This window comes from Mesoplodon densirostris, chromosome 1 (assembly GCF_025265405.1).
Source record: "Mesoplodon densirostris isolate mMesDen1 chromosome 1, mMesDen1 primary haplotype, whole genome shotgun sequence".
Classification (NCBI taxonomy): domain Eukaryota; kingdom Metazoa; phylum Chordata; class Mammalia; order Artiodactyla; family Ziphiidae; genus Mesoplodon; species Mesoplodon densirostris.
In genome coordinates this window covers 63,477,500-63,503,718 of record NC_082661.1, presented here as the reverse complement: position 1 = coordinate 63,503,718, position 26,219 = coordinate 63,477,500, and the positions used below count along the sequence as shown (strand labels likewise).

Sequence of the window (26,219 nt, the reverse complement as noted above, 5' to 3'; positions counted from 1 at the left end):
TTGCATACAATAGATGCATAATAAAAAATTCTTGAATGGGAATGAACAAAATTATCTGGAGGATAACATCTATCACCCTTCTTGGCAACTCCTGTCCAGAATTTCACTGCTTTTTTGCTGTTACCTATTTCCTTATGTACTATTCTATTCTTTAAAATAATCTACTGTATTTTTTTTTCCAAAAAACATACCTTTTGGACTAGGCTGGACAAATTTGTTTGAAGAATATCATTAAGGTTACCAATTTGTTCATCCAAAGATGGGAGCTGAAATTTTATAAAACAAGATATAAAGCAAGGTGATTACCCCCACCCAAATTATTTGTCATAAAAAAGGGAATCATTTTAAATCCAAGTCCTGAAGTCTCTATATTATAGGGTGTGATCTAAGTTTCCTTTGAACAATAGTGTATTGTTGGAGGAAGACACATTAGCTCGGAATGAACTCTACAAGCACTAATTTTAGATGTTTGAAGGTCTCTTATTGTAGTCAGCTAAAAATAAGGGCAAGAAATGTAACACAGATTGAATATGTGTGACCTCACAATTTCAGGTACTGAATATTGTTGAATAGAGTTGTAAACAACCTTTTAAAAAACATGTTTAAAAGTAATAGTGGTTATATTGGTAAGTAGTCTGGAATAAATTTTTCATTTATAGTGTTATACATGGATTTAAGGTGTTCTATCTCTTACCAATTCTGGGACAAATATCATGGGCCTCCTGACACAACGTATCAAGAACACAACATCACTTTTGTGAAATCCCTGATAAATAGGCATAACTCAAGTCGAATCATGAGGGAACATCAGACAAACCTAAATCGAAAGTCATTCTATAAAATAAACGGCCTACAGTCTTAAAAAGTGTCAATGTCACCAAAGAAAAAAGATTGAGAAACTGTTCCAGATTAAAGGAACTAAAGACACATGACAACCAAAGGCAATGTGTACTCTAGACTGGACCTTAAACTGGAGAAAGGAAAAAAAAAATTTTTTTTAAAGAGCATTTTTTAGAAAAATTGGCAAAATTTGAATATAAACTGTGGATTAGATGGTGGTATTGGGTCAATGTCATATGTCCTAATTTTGGTAATCATAATGGTTATGTAAAGTTAGGAAATGCACTGAAATATTTAAGGGTAAAAGGGCATAATGTCTGCAACTTACCTCCAAATGATTGAGAAAAGGACAAAATGCATAGTACTGTACGCATATATACGATAGTACGAATAGACGATAGATACATAGATAAATGTATAAAATAATACCATTAAGCAAATGGAGCAAAGTGTTGACAACTGGTGAATCTGGGTAAAAGATGTAAACAGGGCTTCCTTGTACACCAATCTTGCAGATTTTCTGCATGTTTTAAAAGCCCATCAAACTTAAAAGTTACCTCAGACACAAGAGGGAGGAGATATGGGGATATATGTTTATGTATAGCTGATTCACTTTGTTATACAGCAGAAAGTAACATACCATGTAAAGCAATTATACTCCAATAAAGATGTTAAAAAAAAGTTACCCCCAAAAGAACTCGATTTCAAACAATTTAAATGCAAGTATAGGTCCTACACTCTGAAAAACTGTTCAATGACAACAAAAGTGACTGTAGTAGATTCAACACAGATGTTGAATGTGAAGTGTTTGAATAAAATTGATTCATGAAATGTGAAAGTCAGAAAAATCTAGCTATATTAAAATATTGTTTTATATAAAGTGTGATGTATACATATCACTATATTGATACATTAAAAATTATGAGTAGACATGATTATTTTACCTACATCCCAGAACTTTATATATTCAAGTTGCTCCAAATCCTTTTTTTTCTAATCTTCTCTTTGGGAATGTGAGAAATTACCTTATATCTAGGCACCTGTGGTTAATATACTAGGCCTATCATTAAAAAATATATTTTAATTTTTAAAGGTCTACAAAAATGCCTTCTGCTTCCTTTTTCCTTTTTAAACCTGAATTCATCACAGATACAGAGTACAAACTAGTGGTTCCCGGTGGGGAGCAGGGAGGGGCAATATCAGGGTTGGGGATTAAGAGGAACAGCTATTATGGATAGAATGAGCTACAAGGATACATTGTACAACACAGGGAATATAGCCAATATCTTATAAAATGCACATTGAAACTGTCAAAATAAAATAAAAATTAGAAAAAGAAGAATCGGAACAAAAAAAAGCTAAATTCATTCTGATATATTTCATCAAATCGATGGCAGAGAACTCTCAAGGAGTATTTCCCATTATTCCTTCTCTCCTCCTGCAGCCGTTCCAACATGATGGCTAAATAACTAGGAAGGCTGACAGAGACCCCCAGCCACTGGGCACCTGATGGGTGAGCCCATGCTTAGCCCTCCCCAGCTGTCCCAATGACACTGCCCTGAAGCCAGGTTACCTCCTCACCTGATCAAAATCGATGCTGCCATCCAGAAGGCTTAGAGAGTTCATAATGTTGCTGCAAGTGGTCATTACTGGATGCACAGAGCACATGGGGTCAGTGAGTGCTTGCTCCAGGTTCCTTTTAACGTTACTCAGGCTGTTGTTAAGATTTGCAGGTAACTGTCTCATGTCCATTAAGATACTGTTCACTTCGACCAGGGTTTCTCTGGTCTCTTGGATTTCTGTAGGAACACAGCCTGCTTCAGAACAGAGGCACCCACTGGGCTGGCAAATGGAAAAATCCCTTCTCATCTACAAAAGTACCCTAAAGGAACTTGCGATAAACTTGTAAATGACGCTGGAAGGCAACCAGAGGAGCCTGCTGTGAGGGGCAGTCTGAAAGGGGAATACAGGGACATTGATGGCCTCCTCTGCCTCTGACAGCTACTCCAACCAACTCAGCTTTCCTACCTGGGGGCTCTTACAAATACGCAGGGGTGAGTACCGACCTAGGAATGTGACTGGGACTCGTGGGCACAGCATTAACTGGCTAGCATTGGAGCAGAAGCCACAGGAAAAGGTGTCACCGCCCTAGCCTTGCCTAGCTTTGAAGATGTCAGCCCAGACAGGCCAGCATCTTCAATCCCAAGGAGTTTTAATTCACAGAAAAACTGATCACACCCAGAGGGATTTTGGTGATGGATATTCAAAGAGCTGGAAGTAGACACAGCGATGGTTAAGATCACAGATTTGGATTCAGGCGAGTCTAGGTATGGATCCCAACTTCGCTACTTGCTGTGTAACCGGAAGTCGATTCCTGAACATTCTTTGGCAATGTCTTCATCTGAAAAATGGTGAAACCACCACCATGTTCATCACAAAATGTGGGGATTAGAATGGTCAAATTGAAATTCCTCAATAGCAGTGAGTCCACCTGTTTTATTTTGGAAGTCCCGCAGCCTAGGACACATCCTTATACTAGGTGATCCCTAAAAATTGTTTGCTATCTTGATTTCTCTGGGGTATAGAAATCCATATTCATGACTTGGGAGGTAGCAAAATACAACTCTTTTCTACAGCGACTTAAAATCACAACACTAAAAGATGTGAAACTTAAATTAGAGGGCACTGATTTTCTTCTAAGCAAATAAGTCTTCCAGGCTCACAGAACAGATGTCAGGGCATCAGGCCACAATTGTATGTTGCTAGGAAAGTGTAAATGCCCTTAAAAACTGGTTTTCCCAATTCTCCCTGGCAACCACATAAAACTTGGTTCTAAAATCACACACGGGCCTCCCTGGTGGCGCAGTGGTTGAGAGTCCGCCTGCCGATGCAGGGGATACGGGTTCGTGCCCCGGTCTGGGAGGATCCCATATGCCGCGGAGCGGCTGGGTCCGTGAGCCATGGCCGCTGGGCCTGCGCATCCGGAGCCTGTGCTCCGCAACGGGAGAGGCCACAACAGTGAGAGGCCCGCATACCGCAAAAAGAAGAAGAAAAAAATAAAATAAAATAAAATAAAATCACACACACACACACACACACTTTAATGCTTTCCTGTCGTGGTCTCTTGCCCAAAGTATTACGAGGGCTCACCCCAGTTCTTCTACTACCTTCCAGGACAGGACCAAAATTCAAGAGAAAAGATCGCTTGAAGCAGACTCCAAGATTTTCTATTCAGATAAGGTGATAGAATTGGGGATGAAGGGTCATACAGTCCAATCCTGGAAGCCTCCCCAGGTCTCAGAGTAAATCATCAAAACTAGGTTGGGGTGCCATCTTGGATGACATAGGCAATGCCACCTCCTAAGAGCAAACCTGCTAAGGCACAGCCTAGAATCACAGATTCCCCTAGTAACCAGGAGATGACCCAACCAGCCTCCTAATTTATAGATGAGTAAACTGAGGTCCTGAGATGTGAAAGTTTGCCAAAGGTGCTATAGCAAGGCAGCAGAAGAACTACTACCTGAACAGTATTTGAGATAATAATAATTATAATAATAATAACAAAGATTTTATCAAAGAGTCACTCTGGACCTCAGTTTCTCATCTTTTCCACCTACCTCCCAGGATTATCAGCAAAGCATGGAGCTAGTACCCAGCTCGTATTAGAGGCTCAATAAATATCTGCCACAGGGAAACAAGAATCAAAGAACACAGCTGCAACTAGAAACACACAACAGAATGCAAAAGAGCATTGCAAAATATAACTCACATCACACACCTCACATTTTAATGTTCTGTGGTTTACCTCTCATTGCCTTTTCCACTTTGACTTCAAGATGGGTTATTTTAAGGCAAGAAACAAACAAACAAACAACAGCAACAACAAAGAATGATGGCTGATAAAACGAGTTGATGGCCCAGAAAACATGTGTACATTTAGGCACCGTGTACAGACATTCTAGGTTATGGGTTCTACGCTGTCATGTCCCAAGAAGGACTCAGAAGTAATAATTTTATTTTCCAAAGGCTTCAAAGCATTTTATAAAATGTCTACTGGGTTATAACTCTGGGGGTCATTCCAAGCCTACCGAGATCACATATATTATGTATCTGGAGTCAGTGGAAAGATATTTTAGGTTCTCAATTTTAGCTAATTAACATTTTACTAGTTCATAGAACATTTCCTTTATAGGTCTTAGCCTGCAGCTCAAATATGACTTGCACAAATCCATTTGCATATTTCTGCTTTCTCCAAAGGCCACCAGACACTTAAGGTTGCAAAGGATTTTTAGCAAAAAACTTGCCAAAGCAGTTTATTGAGTACACTTTAAGAAGCTCTGGCAACATCAGAGGCTAAAGTTTAACTTATTCAGGCTGGCTTTAAATATATATATATATAAAATACAGGAAGCACTGAAAAGAAAAAAAATCTGTTTTAATCGACTTTAATCCAGCTAGAATTGTAATGAAAACATTAAAAACTGGGCAAACCATGAGGCAAAAAGTAACGGTACATGCCAACCACGTTGCACCATTTTGCACAGCATTTGTCTTCACGTAATTTGGGAGCTGGAAGGGATCTTGGCCAACCACTACTCCAATGCACTGACTTGAGAGGGATCTGGGGTGCAGAGACGCCTGGCATCATCCTGTGGTCACACCAGCTCTTGAACTCCAGATTCCCAACTGTTCTTTCAAAGTTACACTGTGCTGTGTTGCTGTGGATGGCCCAGAAGCACCCTACACCTTAACACTCCCACATGTACCCAAATACCATCTGGAATGGTCCAGGCAGCACAGGCCTTATAATCAGACCAGGGTCTGGATCCCAACTCCGCCACTTCCCAGCTACCTTATCTGGGACAAGTTACATGAACTCTGAGCCTCACTATCTTGAGTTGGTAAAAGGGAGGTAACCATACTCACCCCACAGAGCTGTTGTGAGCACCGACTGACATGATGCAGGAAAAGTACCTGCTATATAGCATTGCCACAGGGCAGGACCTCAACACTCAATAGCTTTCTAAATTTTACTTCATGGCTGATCAATTCTACAAACACTTGCTTTGTTGGACTTGGCTGGCTGGCATCTCAGAAGCCATGTCACCCCTCCCCTATGGTGCAGCAGAGTTTGGGTAACATGGGTCCTACCCTCAGCTTAAGGAGTGGGCCTTGACTGCCCCCAGGCAACCCATTTCCCCTATGTAGCACTGGTTCAGAGCTGGCCATGGGACCTCAGATGACCCAACTGGAGGGAAATCTGGTTGAGGAGGAGGACCAGTGTGGCTGGTGTCAGCCCTCTCTCAACTGCAAGGGGAGTTTGCATTAGAATGATGCAGACACTGTAGAGAACAGCTAGATGGAAAGAATCTCACCACTAGATCAAGCCTCACCTGAAGCTAGTTTCAGTTGCATGAGACAACAGTCCACTTAGTTGAAAACCAGATAGAGATTTGTCTGTATGAATCAGGTAAATGACACATGATTACTCGAAAGGTGTTTATAAGAGAGTAAGAGAGATGACAGGAGAGATTTGATTGTAAAAGGTCAGAGGGGTCAGCCCAAATGATGATTAATCCATCAGTGAGGTGTAAACACTTGAAGTTATAATGAGGGGACCCCAGAGGATCATTAGCAAGAGGGATGCCGAGGGCAGTGGAGAGGGAAGGTTTTGCGTGGCTATTAGACATGAGTGATGAAGTCTCAAGGTGAAGCAATGAGGAGCCACCAAGGTGTCCACCTCTCCTCATAGTTTTGTTCCCGCCAATTAAGTGATATTTCCTGCTAAGACACAGGGCTAGGCGAAGGTGGGGGGGTGAGGGGGAGAGAAGACGGGCAGCTATGGAAGGAAACTTCTCTGGGGAAAAAGTCTGGGCTTCATCTTCCTTCCTGTGGCAGAAATGCTCAAACAGCAAGTGACAAAGTAATCACTGAAGACTGTTCATTCAACTCTAGGACAACCTGGAGCTCCTTGTTTCTGATATAATCAGTTACCTGGACAAACCTGAACTATTTGAGGTGAAATCGGTGGTTCTTAAACTGGGGTCTGTGCACAGACTCAAAGGGATTTGTGAACTTGGAAGAAAAAAAACCAAACCAAACCCAACCCACATCTTCATCTCCACTAGCCTCCAGGTACACTTTAACCTTTGATTCTCTTATGAAAGTAGACAGTGAATCTCTGTCAGTGCCTCTGTCACTGAAGAAATCAGAAATGTTTTCATTTAATATTCAGTGTTTGCTGATATCTGGCAGTATTGTGTCTGCTCATCACTACTTTGAAATTACGGTAGTTATCAGACCCTCCACTATATACTATTAGTTAACGGGCTTAATAAACAAGCACATGGTGCTCCATTGCAAATTCACTTTTTTAGTATTTTGATATTTCAACCTGACACCCTACTTATGTAGGGTGTCATTTTATGACTAATGCCATTTAATTTTCAATAAAGGACAATAACACACGGTTTGGGGGCCATCTGTCAGCCATGATGACAAAGAGTTCATTTTGTGTCGTAAATGGGGTTATTGGAAGAAAGAAATGTAACACTCAGCTGTAAGAAAATGTACTAATTAACAGGAATAAGAGGTTACACTCCTTGGACACTGAGCTCTTTAACTAAAACAATGCCCCCTTGTTAGTCCATTGTGTTACCATTTTTGTGTATTTTTTCTTTCACTCATTATTTTTTGTTTCCATAGTGGGCCGCCTTTCAGTTTTTAAACATTACAGTATTTCCCTGATTCACTGGCTCCTTTTGCTTTCTTTTTTACATTTTAACTTTAGTGAAATGAGCATGCAATCAATTTTGCACTTAATGTGGTACTTTCCTCTTTTCCCCAAAAAAGACATTAATTAATCCAAAGGTCTATACAATATATGCTGCCTTAAAATCAAGGAGTATTGGGCTTCCCTGGTGGTGCAGTGGTTGGGAGTCTGCCTGCCGATGCGGGGGACACGGGTTCGTGCCCCGGTCCGGGAAGATCCCACATGCGCGGCTGGGCCCGTGAGCCATGGCCACTGAGCCTGCGCGTCCGGAGCCTGTGCTCCGCAACAGGAGAGGCCACAGCAGTGAGAGGCCCGCGTACCGCAAAAAAAAAAAAAATCAAGGAGTATTATATTCTGCTGAGTCACAAAAATCAGAAATCAGAAGCTTTTAGTTCTCCTTCTCCGTGTGTTGAAGGCTGCATAGGAAATTGATGGTTTAGGAAAATAGCTGCCACTGCGGATTGTGCACTGTATTAGTTATCTATTGCTGCAGGAGATACTATTCCAAAAGTCAGCAGCTTAAAACTACAAAGGTTTATTATCTCACACAGTATGTGAGGGTCAGAAGTCTGGGATTGGCTTAGCTGAGTGGTTGAGCTCAGGATCTCTCCTGAGGTTGCAGTCAAGCTGGCAGCAGGGCCTGCGTTCGTCTGAGGACTGACTGGGGCTGGACAATCAGCTTCCTCGGTCAATAACACGGGTGGCAGGAGGCCTCATTTCCTCACCATGAGGGGAAGGAAGGAAGGAAGGACCCCTCCCCAACCCATCTCCTTCCGTCAGAAATACGGCTAATGGATAGAAACAAAATTAACCACTGGCTGAAGATTTATTTCAGTTGAGCTTAAATGTATTTGTTGTGAACTTCGGACAACTGTTGTACACTAACAATATCCCAGTAAGGACAAAAGCAAGAAAACTTACGTTTTTGTTTGTTTTCTTTTTTCTTCCATCTATTTTCCTTTATTCAAGTACCACTGATCCTCTGCTGTGATTGACTATGATTCAACCATAGGGGTAAGACTCATTCTAAAGACAAGCCTTGCTGTTTTAAACTTCAGTCTTTGTCAAAGCTAAATACACATTCTAGGAACACAATTTTCTAATATGTACGTTAGATGAAGAAGGTTCTGTGGCGTTTCAGGCAGAGGAAGCCTGTGCAGTACAGGGTCTGGGGAAGAATGACACCTTTGGGGACTTACATCAGAATGAAGACTGAGATTCACGGCTAGAATGGAAAGTGGGTGCTGGTGGAAGAGACTGGAAAGATAGGCAGGGGCCAGGTGTGGAAGGAAGGAAGGAAAGAAAGGGAGGGAGGGAGGGAGGAGGGAAGGGAAAAAGGAAGGGGGGAAGGGAGGTGGGAAGGATGGAAGAGGGAAAGGGAGGGAGAGAGGAAGGAAGGAAGGACGGACTGTGGCTCTGCCCTAGCTGACCCTCAGGGAAAACGAGAAAAGGCCGAGGGAGCCTCGGAAGCTGTGCCTTCCGGGTGGAGGCTGTCTTGGTCCTGCTGCCACGGTGCTTACCTTCTGCCATGGCCTTGATGTCATCCAGCACAGGGACCACTTTAGGTTTGAGCTGTTCGAAAATTCCGCCTCCCAGCAACAACTTAATATCTACATTCCAAGAAGCATAAGGGACAGTGAGGGTGGGGTCTCTCTCTTTATTCTCCTCTTACCTCTCAGCCTCTTCCCGATGCTGATTTCGTTGCCTGGTTTAGTCTCTCCAGACGCGAAATCCCACTTTTCACTCCACACCCCATATGGCCGTGTACTCTCATGTGGAGATTTCTTGGCACACTTCCAAGCCCTCACACCAGCTGCGCCCCCGTGAAAACGTAACCACCGCAGACTCGGTGTTTCTTTGTACTAGGAATAGGTTCACCTTATCACCTTGATTCACGGCTGCAGGTGTCCCTAACCTCTCCAGCTGGACCAGGGTTTCTGAACCCGGGCTCTATTGACGTTGGGGGCCAGATCCGTCTTTCCTGTGGGACCTGACCTGTGTGTTGCAGGGTTTTTAGCCACATCCCTGGCCTCTGCCAATGGATGGGACCCAACCGGGACACTGAACATGCTTCCAGATGTTGCCAGATGTCATCTTGAGGGTAAAACAGCCCCTGGTTGCTAACCACTGAGCATGTGGGGACCAGCACCACCCACCCCTCTAATTCCTGAAGCCACTGGCTTCTCCGGGGGTCCCATATCTGTCTTTAACAGCAGATCAGACAGAGGCCCAATTCTTCTCTCGCGTGGGGAGTGAAGAACAGGTGCCTGTGACTGCAGGAAAGCAGAAGCATTTTTATAATATATGCTAGGCTTTAATGGCTGAGTAACAAACTACATGTTGTCAATAATGCTAGGGAATTACTGTTCTGTTTTCCCCCTTTGTTCACACAGAAATTGCAGAAACAGCATACTACATTTCTTAGTCCATGTTTTATGGGAGATGGCCATAGCATCTTCTAGCCAAAACAAACACATTTGAGGCAACATTAAATTTTACTCACTGTCCAGATCTGAGAATGCCCTTGCCTTTGTGGTGGTATACTGGTCCAGTACATAGTCAATTTGCTTAAAAAAAAAAAAAAAAAAGATTAAATGAAACCTCTTCTTCTGGAGGTTTCCCAAGACACAATAAAAAGAGACTTAACATATGAAAATTATCCTGAATTAGAGTGTTTTTTAAAAGAAAGCAGGTTCTTAGAGATATTTCTATTTTTTGGATGCTCAGAATTCTTATTGGCTTAAGAAATATAATTTCTTATTTCTCATGATTCTGTGGATTGGCTATGCCAATCTCCTGGTTGGCGCTGGCTTGACTGGGGACAAATGGATCCCTCTCTCTATGTGGTCTCTCCTCCCAAGCGGCCAGCCTGGATGTTTTCACATAGCGGTCCCTCTAGCAAGAGGACAAGAGTAGACACTGCAAGGCCTTTGGAAGCTTAAGGTCAAAACTAGCACAAGGTCACGTCTACATCATTCGTTTGGTCAAAGCAGGTCACAGACACATCCAAGATTTGAGGGGATGGAAAACAGATCCACCTCTTGAAAGGAGGAACTGAAGAGAATTTGAGGCCATGAGAAATCTACCACCCTAGAATCATTTTACTTAGCAGCTATTACTGACCTCTGCTGGGGCCACTCACCCTTCTGCCTACTGTGTCTTTGTGGGTCTGCTTCCCCACACCCTCTGCAACCCTGGATGTTACCACTTCTAAATAAAATAACTATTACCCATCTTCTTAGTGAAAATGTGCATTATTATTTAATTGCTCATTTCTCCAATTACTAGAGTAAGGTTAACTTGCAAATGAAACAACAGACAAAGGATTAATCTCCAAAATATACAAACAGCTCATGGAGCTCAATATCAAAAAAACAAACAACCCTATTAAAAATTGGGCAGAAGACCTAAGTAGACATTTCACCAAAGAAGACATACAGATGGCCAAGAGACACATGAAAAGATGCTCAACACCACTGATCATTAGGGAAATGCAAATCAGAACCACAATGAGGTATCACCTCACACCGGTCACAATGGCCATCATCAAAAAGTCTATAAACAATAAATGCTGGAGAGGGTGTGGAGAAAAGGGAACCCTCTTGCACTGTTGGTGGGAATGTAAATTGATACAGTCACTATGGAGAACAGTATGGAGGTTCCTTAAAAAACTAAAAATAGAACTACCATATGACCTGGCAATCCCACTACTGGGCATATACCCTGAGAAAACCATAATTCAAAAAGAGACATGCACCACAATTTTCATTGCAGCTCTATTTACAATCGCCAGGACATGGAAGCAACCTAAGTGTCCACTGACAGATGAATGGATAAAGAAGATGTGGCACATATATACAATGGAATATTACTCAGCCATAAAAAGAAATGAAATTGAGTTATTTGTAGTGAGGTGTATGGACCTAGAGTCTGTCATACAGAGTGAAGTAAGTCAGAAAGAGAAAAACAAATATCGTATGCTAACACATATATATGGAATCTAAAAAAAAAAAAATGGTACTGATGAACCTAGTGGCAGAGCAGGAATAAAGACGTAGACATAGCGAATGAACTTGAGGACACGGTGGGGAGGGGGAAGCTGGGGCGAAGTGAAAGTAGTATCGACATATATGCACTACCGAATGTAAAATAGTTACCTAGTGGGAAGCAGCTGCATAGCACAGGGAGATCAGCTTGGTGCTTTGCGAAGACGTAGAGGGGTGGAATAGGGAGGGTGGGAGGGAGGCTCAAGAGGGAGGGGATATGGGGATATATGTATGCATATGGCTGATTCACTTTGTTGTACAGCAGAAACTAACACAGCATTGTGAAGCAATTATACTCCAATAAAGATGTATTTTTAAAAATTTTATGATGTTTGGGACCAGTTATATTTCCTCTGTAAATCAATTATTGACATTTTCTGCCCAATTTTTTATAGATTTGTTAGAGCTCTTTCATATATTTTGAACTACATAAGTTTCCCCCAAAGCCATAACACTTTAGTCTCTTTCCAAGATTATGAAAGCAATCTCAAAGTTCACCAGCCATGATTGCTGTGTGTTTAACTTTGCCAACTTTTTACGAAACAGATTTTACTTTGGCATCTTTAGAATGATAGGTAAAAAATATTATGAATTTTTACTCACAAACTGGGGAAATGAAGCATTTCCCCCTCTGCACAGGCTATAAAGCTGAATAAAGTTAGCTTCTATAATCTCAATATTAAAAATTCCTGCACTCCTTGCATTTTTAGTTCCAACCACATATTAAAAAACTAGTACCGTATTTAATGTGTTGGCATTTTTTTAGAATATATTAAACCTGTAAGAACACATCCCTGTGTAAGGAAGCCCATGGATTCTGGCAGGCTCTTATTAGTGAATCTAAGAGGATAGCATCCTTCTCTCTGCATGTTGGTACCCATTAGCTCAGCATCATATGTTTGATGGTTTCTGCTGAGAGGTTTTTATTTATTTATTTATTTATTTATTGGCTGCGTTGGGTCCTCATTGCTGCACGCGGGCTTTCTCTAGTTGCAGCGAGCAGGGGCTACTCTTCGTTGAGGTGTGCGGGCTCCTCATTGCGGAGGCTTCTCTTGTTGCAGAGCACAGGTTCTAGGCCTGTAGGCTTCAGTAGCTGTGACTCGGGCTCTAGAGGGCAAGCTCATAAGTTGTGGCGCATGGGCTTAGTTGCTCTGCGGCATGTGGGGGTCTTCCTGGACCAGGGCTCGAACCTGTGTCCCCTGCATTGGCAGGCGGATTCTTAACCACTGCGCCACCAGGGAAGCCCTCTGCTGAGAGGTTTTTAAAAAAGATGTTCTGAATAGGCAAAGCATCAATGTGCTTCTGGGATACAGAAGAAAGGTACCCTCAGGTCACCCTGTCCCCAGAGACAACTTCCGTGCATGTGTGTGTGTCTCTCCTTCCCAAGGAATTTTACACATCTATACAGATATTAGCAAATAAGTGTTTATAAAACAGAAAGGTTTCATTACCAGAGTAACTTCAAACAAACGATGGGGAGTTAATGATATTGTGAAAAAGAAAGGACAGTGGCACCAAAGATTTTTCTTTTTAAAAAAAGTCGGGGGCTTCCCTGGTGGCGCAGTGATTGAGAATCTGCCTGCTAATGCAGGGAACACGGGTTCGAGCCCTGGTCTGGGAAGATCCCACATGCCGCGGAGCAGCTAGGCCCGTAAGCCACAATTACTGAGCCTGCGCGTCTGGAGCGTGTGCTCCGCAACAAGAGAGGCTGCGATAATGAGAGGCCTGTGCCCCGCGATGAATAGTGGCCCCCGCTTGCCACAACTAGAGAAAGCCCTCTCACAGAAACGAAGACCCAACACAGCAAAAATAAATTAATTAATTAAAAAAAAGTCATGGGGTTTCCCTGGTGGCGCAGTGGTTAAGAATCCTCCTGCCAATGCAGGGGACACGGGTTCGAGCCCTGGTCCGGGAAGATCCCACATGCCGTGGAGCAACTAAGCCTGTGCGCCACAGCTACTGAGCCTGCGCTCTAGAGCCCGTGCTCCACAACAATTGAAGCCACTGCAATGAGAAGCCCGCGCACCGCAACGAAAAGTAGCCCCCGCTCGCCACAACTACAGAAAGCCCCTGGGCAGCAAGGAAGACCAACACAGCCAAAAATAAATAAATAAAATTGAAAACATCATGAGACCTTTAAAATGGTTACGCACTTTTATAATAAGTAATATAATTATATGTTATACCTTAATAAAAGAAATAAAGTACAATGAAATAAAATAAAAGCACCAATTCTGAAATTACGCTTCGTACTCTTTTGAAAATCACTTGCTAGGCCTTTATTCCTTTATCTTTAAAATTAAAAGACAACACCTGTCTACAATGATTATAGGGTTTCCAGAAGGTCCGAATAAGATTCCAAATATATACAGGAACTCCCAAAGGCCTCAAACACAAAGCATCATGGGATATAGATTGTGGTCCTTACCCCTGGAGTTGCATTCAGGAGGGTTCTCAAGTCGTTGAAATTACTTTCTGACAATTTGCGAGTCTTTTCGATGTGAGTCCTTATGTGTTGGCTCGCCACAAAACCACAGATGATACCAATGCTGCAAGAAAAGGAAAGGAGAGCATTTACTGTGGGAGCCATGGCCGTGTGGCCAGGTGCAGAGCAGCCCACAGCTGGGAGGAGGCGGAAGGTCTTCCTGTGCAGAGAACCCCTGCTCCCCAAGCCCAGCTCCTCCACTGCTACAGGCTTCCTGCCTCCATCCCATAATCCACCCACTACCAAATGTGGGCCACAGAACAAGACTCAGTCCTCTCAGGGAAGACACATATCCATTCAAGACACGTTGCTCTGTTAAATATGAGTCTTATAAATGGAACAATGTTCAGGAAATAGAAGTAACAAAGGTTATAAGACAGGGTGTGGAATACAGTCCCACTTCTGTACAGATGCGAATGTAGGTATACACTCTCCGTGCAGGGCGTGCACATACACACACACATACACACACACACTACATGCATACCTCTGCTCCCCTCAAGAAGACTGTCAGGAAAAATACTAAAATGATAAGAATGGTTTGGGCTTTCTAATGTTTTTGGTTAATCTAATTGTCTTTGTGAGCTACTGCATTGTCCAGGTTGAAAGGAAACGTGAATTACTTTAGCATTAAAATACTATATAAGCTGCAAGCCATAGAGTATACGCCGTCTCCTTCCACTTTATGTGAAGTACAAAATCAAACAAAATGATGGTGCTAAAAGTCAGTGGTTATATTTGGGGGAGGGGTGGGTAATGGTGTAGTTAGTGTGTTCACTTCATAGAAATTCGCACATATGTGCTTATGATAGGAACACTTTTCTCCATATAAAATGCACTTCAATAAAGAGTTTCAAAAACACAACATAAGGGCTTCCCTGGTGGCTCAGTGGTTAAGAATCCGCCTGCCAATGCAGGGGACACAGGTTCGAGCCCTGGTCCGGGAAGATCCCACATGCCACGGAGCAACTAAGCCTGTGCGCCACAACTACTGAGCCTGCGCGCTAGACCCCGCGAGCCACAACTACTGAGTCCACACGCCTAGAGCCCGTGCTCCGCAACAAGTGAAGTCACCGCAATGAGAAGCCCACACACCTGCAACGAAGAGTAGCCCCCACTCGCCACAACTAGAGAAAGCCTGTGTGCAGCAACGAAGACCCAAAGCAGCCAAAAATAAATAAATAAAAACACCACATGAGAGGCATCTTACATGAAAAGCTCTACATGAAAATAAAAACCATATTTTTCGAGCCATCTGAAATGTCTACATTTAATCATTTTAAGAGCTCTTAATGTCTACTAATTACTAACAATCCCCTGACAAATTAATTTGACCAACTGGTTTGTTTTTGTGTCAAGGACTTTAAACATTAAAATGTTACATTTAAGATTGCTAATCACCAAGGCCCTGTTGAATTTAGCCACTAGATGGCAGCAAGAAATTATATAAACTCATAACATACCCTAACATACCCTTTTGTTAACAGAAGTTAACAAAACTTTTAGTTTGTAATAAATTGTTTGTAACCATCCAATGGAAGGTGTAACTATGTTTCTAGAAGAAAGTTTTGCAAATAACACGCCAACTTTGGGGGGAAAATTCTGATGCAGAATATGAATACTTCTGCTTCTTCACCAAAAGCAACATCTTAAGCATGATGCATTCATATATTTACAGGTATGATGGCCAACTGTCCATTTTTGCACCAGAAGTCCCACATTCCCAGGAAACCTCTCAGTCTTGGGTAACTGGGGAGTCATTTGCCCCATTTCTGTCATGAGTCATTCCAAGGAGCATTGCTGGTCTGGTTACCAAAGGGGAAGGGGGAGGGGGATAAATTAGAAGGCTGGGATTTACATATACACACTACTATACATAAAATAGATAACCAACAAGGGGCTACTGTATAGCATAGGGAACTATATTCAATATTTCGTAATAACCTATAAGGGAAAAGAATCTGAAAAATAATATATATATATATATATCACTGTGCCATACACCTGAAACTAACATGGTAATGTAAATCAACTATACTTCAATAAAAAAATAAAAATTTTTTTAAAGATAGAGAAATAAATAAGAAATAAAGAAATAAAGAAATAAACCTATTTTCCCATAGCAATATTACATAGGTGCATTGCCTTTCCAAACTAATCCCCCGAAGTCTGTAACACAATGTTTAACAACATTTCTTATGGTTAACAAGGTACAGTGGGGACTTCCCTGGTGGCACAGAGATTAAGAATCCGCCTGCCAATGCAGGGGACACAGGTTCAAGCCCTGGAAGATCCCACATGCCACAGAGCAACTAAGCCCGTGTGCCACAACTACTGAGACTGTGCTCTAGAGCCCTTGAACCACAACTACTGAGCCCATGTGAGACAATTACTGAAGCCCGCGCACCTAGAGCCCTTGCTCCGCAACAAGAGAAGCCACTGCAGTGAGAAGCCCGCGGACCGCAAGGAAGAGTAGCCCCTGCTCACCACAACTAGAGAAAGCCCGTGCGCAGCGAGGACCCAACACAGCCAAAAATGAATAATAAATAAATTTTAAAAAAAAACAAGGTGCAGTGGAATATGCAATAAAGGAGGAACATGAGACTTGGCTTCTGGCCCCACAACTGCCACTAATTCATACTGTGTGAGCTTGAGAATGTCCCTTCCCTCTGTGAGCTTCAGTTGGCATCAAAAACTAGAAATTAGATTAGATCGGTGCTTCGCAGACTGCAAAGGAGAGGGGTACTGGATGTCCACAAGGTGTCTTCGATTTTTTTTTAAGTTTGGGTTCATGTTGATGATAATCTTTAAAAGATCTAATTAACAATATCCTCTGACATTTGAGAGGACCACCTTAGAATCCATTTGTGTCGGTCTTAAGTCTGCATTGGTATTTATGAGGCTGGCATTACACCAGAGCAATGTTATTAAATGATTCACTCATGCAAAATAAGGCCAAACGACCCAAAATAATGACTTTGGAGTAGTGTCAACAGAAGGGGGAAAAAAAGCTGAGTCATAGTAATGTACCTGGAGCTTTATTTACCATGCCAATTTTCAACCATTCTACACCATGACAAGTCAGGATCACCACCTGAATATACCTGCCCACTAGAGGATTTCACACTGGGGGCCCTTGCTCTCTCCCCATCATGTCCAAATTATTTGTCATTCATCATGCTCCAGACCCATTTTTGTCATATAAGTTAAAGTGAACTTGGGAAACAAACAGCAAGTCCAAGTGCACGTGGCTTTCCCTGAACCCCCTGGATAGGAGAAGGACGTCTTGCCTTGAACTCCCAGAGGTCTCGCCCTGAAGTTCTGATGGGTTTTTCTCACTTTATACTCTATTTTGCCTTTATTTCCACCTATGTTTAACTTCCCTAAAAAGAGGTGGAAACTGCTTCTTTGTCAACCTTGGGTAATGCAGGGTCTCGTGTCCATGGTGGGTGTTCAGCGAAGGCGGATTTAAGGACTGGGCTTTGTTTCATCTGATCCATTTAGAAGATTAGCCATATGTTCAGAATGTCCAAGTCAGAAACTATCTTTGTTCCTTTAATGAATAAATGCTGTTACTCCAAAAATCATCAATCAGTAAACGCAGCATTGAAATACAATGCTGAATTTCAATACACCGTATTTAAAAGGACACATTTCTGTTACTCAGTTATAGATCTAATTAAAATGAAAGGATTAATCATTTTTAAAAACTGTACTAAACAGAATTCTGGGATACAATTTAGCAACTTTCAAAGCTGATTTTCACACTCATAACTCATTGTAAATTTTATATTTAAATTAAAGACAGCAAATTCAAATGCCTACACAGGCAGGCAGAAAGCATGTAGGGCAAAGTGCCTGGTATGGACCTGTGGGAGCTGGAGATAAAGATGGGGGTGGGGAAGATGCTCTGTGGCTCCAGTCAGTGCTACCATGATGGAAGAAGACCAGATCTTCCAATTATTCACAAAAATCTGGGAATCTGGATTCATATGTAAAATCTCCCATTTCAAAGTTTTTTTCCCATTTTTAAATATTAGCAACAAATCAAAGAAAAAAAATTTAAATACTACACAAACCAATTGATGGTCTCCATTTGTAACCCCAAATTTAAAACCCTTAGTTAAACACAAATAGAGAATTTTAAAGTTATTCTTTTTGTTGTTGTTGATTTAGACATTCCTTATTATTCAATGTTCCTTTAAGCATGCACACAAAAAAATCACATGAAATTAATGTTTCGTTTTTTTAAACACCGGTCAACTATTAGGATATGACGATGAGGGAAATTCACCTCACACAAAAAGAGAATAAAATTTCAATCAAATGATAGTCAAATGACTATCAATTCTCTGGCATTGACACAAAAGCCTTTAAGCTATCGAAAATTTTATGTAGTACAACAAAATCTCTTGAAATTTTTAGCAGAAGATAGGAATTTATTTTTATGACATATTAGCACTATAACTTCTGTATTTTATATGGACAGACCAATTTTCTCTACTTAAAAGTAAATACTTAAAGTTTTTAGAGTATAGCTAAACATTTAGAATTTGTAGCAGTTTTTTCTACCAATTTCTACTGACAATGAAATTAGCCAATAAGAGCCAAATAAATGCTCTGTCTGTAACTGATCTCTTACTTTTTAAAGATAATTTTTCAATTTCGATTTCAATTTTATATAACTAATTCTCACATTAAGCAAGTCTCATGATTTCCAAGGCATGCTAGTTCAATTTCTTTTCTGGAAGCTTGTGGCTTCCACGCCAGGAATTGACATCACATTGTAACAACAACAACAACAAAAATGAACTTTAAAAATAGCCGTCTTCCTGAAAAGGACTGGGATTCAGTTTCACCACAGTAATTGGCAAAAGCTGACTTACCTGTACTGGGAAACTTAGAAATAACCTCTATTCTGGAGAAATAAAGGCACAGCTGTTCCTTTTTGTTGTTGCTTATAACCTTTTTGAAATTCTGAAAAATGCAGTGATGACAAATGCAAAGGAAAGGAGAGAAAAGTTGGCTTTTTCTGGAGTAAGACACATCTGCTTAAACAGCCCACAGTGAGACATGGAAATGTAATCTTCTGCTGATGGTCAAACAGACTTACGTAAACATATGTCAACGTCTATGGAATTCAAACACTCTGCAGCTGCCTTTGGAAAAGCTCAAAAGGAAAAAGAATATGACCACATATATTCCACATATACTAGGGGATCTTTCTCATTAACACCTATGCCTTTCTCAATTAAAAAGAAAAGATTTCAAAAATTTTAATAAAATGGGATGGATGAAAAATCAAGACTAATTTTAAAAACCAACTTCTTTTTTAATTGTAACAGTATTCAGCCACAAAAAGGAACTGAGCCTGATAAAAGGCAAGTAGACTGCTCTGGGCTTCTGAAAGAATTTTTTTTAAATCATATACAAAGATTATTTATCACTAGTATCCAATCTCTGCTGAGGTCGATGGAAGCAGAGGCTAATACCTCATTTTCTTTCTCTTTCCGCTTTCTAATTTTGTGGACATTCTTTCCCCTATTATTTTATTCTAATCTTCTGATTTTGTGGACATAAGTTTCTTCTCCTTTTTATCTAATCATAATATGGAAATTTTTGTTTTCTCCTGGTCTTTAATCTTCTTGGCTAGTTTTGATTACGTGCAAACAATTACTCAACTCATGCTGATGAGGATACTTGCAAACCAGTAGGTGTTCTAAAATGATGACATCAAAATAGCTATTTAAATTAAAAAAAATTTCAAAGCAAAGAAGTTTAAACTTTTAGTCTGAATTCAAAGTAAACAAAACAATCTCAACTACTACTCTTATTTAGACCTATTTATAATCCTTATATAAATTCAGTGTATTATGTAAAATAAATTAGTTTAAATTTGTCATTTAGCCTCAAATAGTTGATCAACTTTGGTTTAATTGTACTGAAATTTAAAATTGTTATATTAATTAATAAGTTTTACTCGGGTGGGGAAAATATCTTAGCTGATTGTGTAGGAGGATAGAATCACAGGTATTTTTTTTTAAAGAATTTTCTAAACTAAAATATATTCAGGAGAAAAAAACTTACCTAAATGTGTTTGATGGGTCTGAGTTCTCAAGAATAAAAGATACATTTAGCATTCATTTTATATAAAATGAAAGCCAAGTTTACTTCTGACATTGTAGCTTTAATGTTTATATATCTTTGTATTTAAAACCTCATATAAATAATTCAATGTGTTCAGGGTGAACTATAAAGTGTATATTGCATAATTATATGTAATGCAAATAAAAGTGCAATTTAAAAATAGAAACCCAATACAGGACATATGTTCCATTAAAAAAAACTGAAAGCCCATTATTACATACGTGAACATTTATTTGGGTAAATGAGTACATGCAATAAAGAATTTTCCTGAAGTTACATCATATGTATTTATATCAAGTGAAAATTCTTAACTTGTTAAATAAATAATCATGCTAACAAGAAGCCCTAAGGGTAAGTATTTTCAAAAGGCTCTTTGTCACCTGAGCCTCATCTTTGATGTCTAGGGTATACAAAAAGGAAGACACACCGGCTGTCCAAATCTTTGGATGAATGAAGGATGTAAGTTTCAGGCTTAAAGGAAATGCACAAGGGTCTGATTGGTCTTTGGGCTATAACCAACATTCTTCTGGTAGCTGGGGGGAGGTAACTACTCCCACAGCTGTAGGGTCTGTACATTCCTGAAAATCCTTCAAATACAAAGCAGAGAGACAGGGGAAATCTGTAATTACCACTGCCCCGATCCTAAGCTGCCTTTCAGAATTCTATGTGAAGAAGCAGTTAGATTCAAATTATGGACAGAGGGAACAGGGACACAGAGGGAAACAGGAGAGAGAAAGACAGAGAAACCCACACCCACGTCTTGCAGATGAAACACACCCACAAAAACTACCTGGTGGTTAAACAAGGGTGCATGAAATTAGCTAACACATTCACTTGGATCCTGTTTATAAGTATATTGTTAAGGTCTATTTTTTTTTCTTTTTTAACATCTTTATTGGAGTATAATTGCTTTACAATGGTGTGTTAGTTTCTGCTATATAACAAAGTGAATCAGCTATACATATACATATATCCCCATATCCCCTCCCTCTTGCGTCTCCCTCCCTCCCACCCTCCCTATCCCACCCCTCTAGGTGGTCACAAAGCACCAAGCTGATCTCCCTGTGCTATGCGGCTGCTTCCCACTAGCTATCTACTTTACCTTTGGTAGTGTATATATGTCCATGCCACTCTCTCACTTCGTCTCAGCTTACCCTTCCCCCTCCCCGTGTCCTGAAGTCCATTCTCTACGTCTGCGTTAAGGTCTGTTATTTCACTATTTTCAGCAGAAGGATATCTGTTCAAAAAAACTGACTGCTTTGGAATCAGTGGCAGTGCATTGGCTTTTGCTTTTTGTGGGGATTTTTTGGTTTTCCAAATTTAATTTTTAGTGTACTTAATTCAGTAAGTAATACCTGAGTGTGGTAGATAATTAAAAAGAAACAAGGGGGCTTCCCTGGTGGCGCAGTGGTTGAGAGTCCGCCTGCCGATGCAGGGGACACGGGTTCGTGCCCCGATCCCGGAAGATCCCACATGCCGCGGAGCGGCTGGGCCCGCGAGCCATGGCCGCGGAGCCTGTGTGTCCGGAGCCTGTGCTCCGCAACGGGAGAGGCCACAGCAGTGAGAGGCCCGCGTACAGCAAACAAAAAAAAAAAAAAAAAAAAAAAAAACAAGAAGTCTGGTTGCAGTAAGAAGCGAGTTTGCTTCCCTCCCCTTCACAGCCACCAATTTCCTTCCCAGAGGCAACTCGCCTGGCCAGGGTCTCGGCAATCTTTTCACATGGTCTCTATGCAAACATAACCAAGTGTTCACATCCCCCTCCTTTTTTATTTTTAATCACTGGTGTTGTGTTCTACACGTGGTCTACAAACTGCTTTTCTCACTGCATCTCACCTGGGGACTGTTTCGTATCAGCAACTCTAGAACTGGCCAGTGCTCTCCAGTGGGTATATGGCAATATACCAGTATTCCAATGAATGGTCCCCCAAAACGTACATTTCACCATGCTTCTACTGATGGCCACACTTCAAGAACTTTTCTTCCTGGGTTAGCAGCCCAAACTTCAAAACTAAATTGTTCTGCTTAATCTTGTTTAATTTCTGTTTAATTCTGTTTTCTGCTTAAATTCCCCAATATCAGTTATTCAGCAAAATTTGAAAGATCTTACTCATGGCTACTGAGCAAATGCGGTGCTCAGAGACACATCAAGGAGGATGCGACTGGCACTCCTCGTTGTCCCTGGGTCTCCTTGAAGCCTAGCATTACGCATGTCATAGGCACTTTATTTCTGGATATGACACACTGATTGAATGGATGAGGGAATGTGGAAAGATGACCAAGCATCACAACCAGGGGGCCAGTATTGTGAGGCACAATCCTCAGCTGAGGAATCTGATTTCACAACTAAACTTCTTCGTCTTAAAAGCAGTGTACATCTAATCTGTCAGTCCACTGGAAAACTTATGGCAGCAGCAGGGGCTGCAGAAGAAACATCCTAAATCATGAAGTGTGCTCCAGACTTCAAGAGAGGGTTCCATATTATTTCCAAAAGGAAGTACACATTTAGAACCAGAAATACGCAAATTCTATAACTGGGTAATATATCACTAAAGCATAGGTTTCTGCCTCCAGATTACCCTGCAGAAACACTGAAGGAAATGTTTAATGAAAATGGTACACTATAGGAGCTGGATTTTTAGATTTATTTATGTATTATTTATAATAATTATTATTTATTTTTAACTCAATAATAGAGACTTCTTTTTTTTTTCCAGCCATGTCGCAAGGCACGTGGGATCTCAGTTCCCCGACCAGGGATCGAACCCGCCCCCCCCGAAGTGGAAGCGTGAAGACTTAACCACTGGGCCACTGGGGAAATACTAATAGAGTTTTGATGCTATGTTTTAATAGTCACAATTTTGAAGATAATTCTCTAAAGAATCTGTGAATGCAACAACAAAGGGTAATTACCACCTTCAATGGAGAGAAAGGAATAATGAACTGATTTCTTTCTCACAATAAAAGTCTTCATTTAACAAGCTTGAAAAAAAAAAAAGACAGGTTCCAGCTTAATTGCAAACTCAAGAAAACTGGGTATATAGATAATGTTTTGGAGACTGGTTCAAGACGGCAGAGTAGAAGGACGTGCACTCACTCTCTCTTGCAAGAGCACTGGAATCATAACTGACTGCTGAACAATCAGACAGGAAGACACTGGAACTCACCAACAGATACCCCACATCCAAAGACAAAGGAGAAGCCACACTAAGATGGTAGGAGGGGCACAATCACAATAAAATCAAATCCCAAAACCGCTGGGTGGGTGACTCACAAACTGGAGAACAATTATACCACAGAAGTCCACCCACTGGAGTGAAGGTTCTGAGCCCCACGTCAGGCTTCCCAACGTGTGGGTCTGGCAACAGGTGGAGGAATTACCAGAGAATCAGACTTTGAAGGCTAGCGGGATTTGATTGCAGGGTTTTGACAGGTCTGGGGGACAAGAGACCCCACTCTTGGAGGGCACACACAAAGTAGTGTGCATGTGGGGACCCAGAGGGAAGGAGCAGGGACCCCATAGGAGACTGAACCAGACCTACCTGCTAGTGTTGGAGGGTCTCCTGCAGAGGTGGGGTTGGCTGTGGCTCACTACGGGGACAAGGACACTGGTAGCAGAAGTTCTGGGAAGTACTCCTTGGTGTGAGCCCTCCCAGAGTCCGCCATTAGCCTCATCAAAGAGCCTGTAGGCGGCAGTGCTGGGTCACCTCAGGCCAAACAACCGACAAGGAAGGAACTCATCCCCATCCACCTGGAAGACCTAGCCATGGCCATCAGAGAAGAAAAAGAAATAAAAGGAATCCAAATTGGAAAAGAAGAAGTAAAACTGCACTGTTTGCAGATGACGTGATACTATACATAGAGAATCCTACAGACGCCACCAGAAAACTACTAGAGCTAATCAATGAATTTGGTAAAGTAGCAGGATACAAAATTAATGCACAGAAATCTCTTGCATTCCTATACACTAACAACAAAAGATCAGAAAGAGAAATTAAGGAAACAATCCCATTCACCATTGCAACAAAAAGAATAAAATACATAGGAATAAACCTACCTAACGAGGTAAAAGACCTGTACTCAGAAAACTATAAGACACTGATGAATGAAATCAAAGATGACACAAACAGATGGAGAGATATACCATGTTCTTGGATTGGAAGAATCAATATTGTGAAAATGACTATTCTACCCAAAGAAATCTACAGATTCAATGCAATCCCTATCAAATTATCAATGTTTTTTTTTTTACAGAACTAGAAAAAAAAATCTTAAAATTTGTATGGAAACACAAAAGACCAGAATAGCCAAAGCAATCTTGAGGGAAAAAAAGGGAGCTGCAGAAATCAGACTCCTTGACTTCAGACCATACTACAAAGCTACAGTAATCAAGACAATATGGTACTAGCACAAAAATAGAAACATAAATCAATGGAACAGGATAGAAAGCCCAGAGATAAACCCACGCACCTATGGTCAACTAATCTATGACAAAGCAGGCAAGGATATACAATGAAGTAAAGACAGTCTCTTCAATAAGTGGTGCTGGGAAAACTGGACAGCTACATGTAAAAGAATGAAATTAGAATACTCCCTAAAACCATACACAAAAATAAACTCAAATGTATTAAAGACCTAAATGTAAGACCAGACACTATAAAACTCACAGAGGAAAACATAGGAAGAACACACTTTGACATAAATCACAGCAGGATCTTTTTTGACCCACCTCCTAGATTAATGGAAATAAAAACAAAAATAAACAAATGGGACCTAAATAAACTTAAAAGCTTTTGCACAACAAAGGAAACTATAAACAAGACGAAAAGACAGCCCTCAGAATGGGAGAAAATATTTGCAAAGGAATAAATGGACAAAGGATTAATCTCTAAAATATATAAACACCACATGGAGCTCAATATTAAAAGAAAAAACAACCCAATCAAAAAATGGGCAGAAGACCTAAATAGACATTTCTCCAAAGAAGACACACAGATGGCCAAGAGGTATGTGAAAAGCTGCTTAACCTCACTAATTATTAGAGAAATGTAAATCAAAACTACAATGAGGTATCACCTCACACCAGTTAGAATGGGCATCATCAGAAAATCTACAAACAACAAATGCTGGAGAGGGTGTGGAGAAAAGGGAACCCTCTTGCACTGTTGGTGGGAATGTAAACTGATACAACCACTATGGAGAATAGTTGCAGCTTCTTTAAAAAACTAAAAATAGAATTACCATATGACCCAGCAATCCCACTATTGGGCACATACCCAGAGAAAATCAGAATTCAAAAAGAGTCACATACCACAATGTTCATTGCAGCACTATTTACAATAGGCAGGTCATGGAAGCAACCTAAATGCCCATCAACAGACAAATGGATAAAGAAGATGTGGTACATATATACAGTGGAATACTACTCAGCCGTAAAAAAGAATGAAATTGGATCATTTGTAGAGACATAGATGGACCGAGAGACTGTCATACAGAGTGAAGTAAGTCAGAAAGAGAAAAACAAATATCGTATATTAACGCATATATGTGGAATCTAGAAAAAATGGTACAGATGAACCAGTTTGCAAGGCAGAAATAGAGACACAGATGTAGAGAACAAACGTATGGACATCAAGGGGGGAAAGCGGGGGTGGGGTGGTGGTGGTAGTGGGATGAATTGGGAGATTGGGATTGACATGTATACACTAATATGTGTAAAACAGATAACTAATAAGAACCTGCTGTTTAAAAATAAACAAAGATTTTTTTAAAGTTCCTAATAAAAATGAGAAAAATAAAAAACAAACAAAAAAAGAAAACTGGGCATATAATTAGAAAGTTAACTCCATCCAACAATATTCTCAAATCCCCCAATTTAGGGACTCTACCCATCTGTATGGCACAGGGAACTATACTCAGTATTTTGTAATAA

General features: G+C 40.8%; 1 protein-coding gene across 1 annotated transcript in view; it reads right to left on the bottom strand.

Annotated features, from left to right (window-relative positions):
* The window catches only part of PROM1 (prominin 1), a 108,049-nt gene that overhangs the window by 34,945 nt on the left and 46,885 nt on the right, over window positions 1-26,219 (bottom strand). Inside the window, exons 5-9 of the mRNA XM_060096116.1 lie at window positions 14,087-14,207; window positions 10,116-10,179; window positions 9,133-9,222; window positions 2,422-2,639; window positions 192-266 (exon numbers count right to left, since the gene is read on the bottom strand). Of these exons, the coding sequence (XP_059952099.1) occupies window positions 192-266; window positions 2,422-2,639; window positions 9,133-9,222; window positions 10,116-10,179; window positions 14,087-14,207 (568 nt within the window). The remainder of the gene's footprint in view (window positions 1-191; window positions 267-2,421; window positions 2,640-9,132; window positions 9,223-10,115; window positions 10,180-14,086; window positions 14,208-26,219) is intronic.